General features: G+C 45.3%; 1 protein-coding gene across 1 annotated transcript; it reads left to right on the top strand.

Moving 5' to 3' along the window:
• Positions 1-40: 40 nt before the first annotated feature.
• Pmar_PMAR020415 (phosphoglucomutase, putative) lies at positions 41-1,816 on the top strand (the record flags this gene model as incomplete). The annotated part of the gene is made up of 2 exons (XM_002775394.1): positions 41-248; positions 279-1,816. The coding sequence occupies 2 exons, from the start codon at positions 41-43 to the stop codon at positions 1,814-1,816; spliced, it is 1,746 nt and encodes a 581-aa protein (XP_002775440.1).
• Positions 1,817-2,794: the final 978 nt, after the last annotated feature.

Here is a 2,794-nt window from a genome sequence, read left to right as displayed (position 1 = left end):
ATGGTTGTCCTCTCAGTTAAGTTTTTAGTTTCTGTCTATTATGTCAAGCGCAGTTGAGAATTGGCTTTCTCTCGATTTCGATAAGAACACCCGTAAGGAAGCCCAAGAGCTTACTCCTGAGGAGATCGAAGATCGCCTCAATCCTAATCATCGTATGGAATTTGGTACCGCTGGTCTTCGTGGCGAGATGGGAGCTGGCTTCAACCGTATCAATTGTTTGACTGTGATGCAAGCTGCTCAAGGACTATGTATGCAATTGATCTAGAGGTTTGGTGAAGATGTTCTCTCCCAGAGAGGTGTCGTCTTTGGTTATGATGGACGTCATAATTCTCGTCAATTCGCTCATGTTGCCTCGGCTGTCTTCATCACGAAAGGTGCTAAAGTCTACCTCATCGACAAGACCAGTGTTACTCCTTCCAATCCATTCTTGATTGTTCATTTCCATGCTCTAGCTGGTGGTCAGATGACAGCCTCCCACAACCCGAAGCAGTACAATGGTTTCAAAGTATACGGCGATAACGGTGCTCAAATTATCCCTCCAGTTGATGCCGAGATCGAGGCTAAGATTGCTGAGAATTTGGTTCCATGGAAAGATGCTTTGGAGTTGTTGGATTTGGATACCTGTTTATTAAAGGACAAGTCCAAGACCATCGATCCTTACAATGATGCCTTGTACACCTACATCGATCAAATGTATCACGAGCTGTGCCGATTTCCTGACCTCAACAAGGACTGCAACTTACAGTTCGTCTACACGGCTATGCAAGGTGTTGGTCTTCCATTCGCTACCGGTTTGATGGACAAGTTTGGCTTCCCCAAGAAGTGTGTGTCGATCGTGGAAGCGCAGGCTCACCCTGATCCTGAGTTCTCCACTGTCGCCTTCCCCAACCCCGAAGAGAAGGGTGCACTCGACATGAGCAAGCAACAAGCAATTGATGAGGATGCCGATTATGTATTGGCAAATGATCCCGATGCTGATCGCTTCACTTCTTGCGAAAAGCAGAAGGACGGTTCATGGCATCAATTCACTGGTGATGAGCTTGGTACCATCTTTGGAGATTGGCAACTGTTGATGGCTCATCGTCGTGGTGTCGACCCGAAGAATTGTCTGGTCATCAATTCCACAGTATCGTCTAAGATGCTGAAGGCGTTATCTGATTACTACGGTGGAGTGTATGAGGATACTCTAACAGGTTTCAAATGGATGGCTAACAAGTCATTGGAGATGACCGCTGAACACTCCAATTTGGTACACTGTACGGCTTATGAGGAGGCACTAGGAAGTGCCCTCACGATGAGTGTCCCTGATAAGGATGGTATCAGTGCTTGCAGTGTCTGGTGTGAGATGGCTAACTATTGGCGTAAGGAGAAAGGTATCACTCTTCTTGAACGACTAAATGAACTCCGTAAGATGGTTGGTTTCTTCGCACAACACAACGGTTACTTCATCTGTGATGATCCTAAGGTTATGAAACAGATGTTTGATGAGTTCCGTAATGAGGGTAACTACAAGACCGAGCTCGGGTCATCTAAGATAGCTGATGTTCGTGATGTTACTCTTGGTTATGATTCAAGGAGGAAGGATAAGAAGTCTACATTACCTATGACACCGGATGCTCAGATGATTACTCTCTACTTCGATGATCAAGCTACTGTTACTATCCGTGGATCTGGTACTGAACCCAAGGTGAAGTACTACTGTGAGGCTAACGATAAGGAGAGTATGGAGAAGGCTCAGGAGAAGCTCGAAGTCGTCGTTAAAAATGTCATCGACTACTTCCTCCAACCCAAGAAGTACAATTTGGGTTCTCGATAAGGCGATTGTTGATTCATCGTTCTGATTCCAGAGAACTCTGGGCTACGATCAGACGGTGTTTCGTCATAGGACCATTCATCAGGATCCATTTTTTTTCTGAATCCGAACTTAATATGCGGTACATTGTATCGTAGAATTTTTCTGAGAATCATCGGTGTTGCTTTTAGCAGTTTCTTCGGTTAGTGCGGTCTCGCTTGAAAACACTAATGATCTATACCGATTGAGGTCTCATTAAGAAATAAGAGCTGCTGAGCTCCTCGACCGATGGGAAGTCCGATCGCATGGTAAAATCCAGTGGAGACATTCACACAGAACCATGACAGACGCCGAGATCAACTTCAACCCTTATCGTACGTGAGGAGGTTGATGAGAGTCTTAATCGCGGCTTCATAATCTGCCATATCATATATGTGTAAATCTATATCCCCAAGGACAGGACAAACGTACGCTCAAGTAGACAAGTCACGTCACACACTCTACAGTGTGTTCGATTTTGATAGTCCGGAACCGAAAAAATGCATAACTTATCAAATACGCATTATTTTACATAGGGCATATCTTTAAGAGTGTATCTCTTCAGATAGTTGATCGAATAACCGGAGTGGAATTGGCGCCTCCCATTCGGAGATGTGAGCTTAGTGAGGATCCAGACACTCAAGTGAGGCGATTCGAGCTCGTATTCTAACCAGCTAATGCTTGACGACTCCATCATACGTCGTCATTTTGACTTTCTGGCCTTTTCAAGCGTTCTTGATGCACTACAGTCGCTTACCTCGTGCCAACAGACAAATGAAGGCGGTGGCTGTCGGTGAGCGTGTTCGACCAGAAGTAGGCCACCATGCACAATTGATACATACATTTACTCTGAAGGACGGTTCTCGCCACCTTCATGACAACGTAAGTTGGGACAAGATGTGTGTCGACGCAATTTCCACTGAAATGGGACAAGGTGATCCTCGCTTAAGTGCTAGTAAAAGC

The sequence above is a fragment of the Perkinsus marinus genome, assembly GCF_000006405.1.
Source record: "Perkinsus marinus ATCC 50983 genomic scaffold scf_1104296955874, whole genome shotgun sequence".
In the NCBI taxonomy this organism is placed as follows: domain Eukaryota; phylum Perkinsozoa; order Perkinsida; family Perkinsidae; genus Perkinsus; species Perkinsus marinus.
The sequence above is the reverse complement of the archived record's forward strand: the minus strand, read 5'-3'. Positions and strand labels throughout refer to the sequence as shown.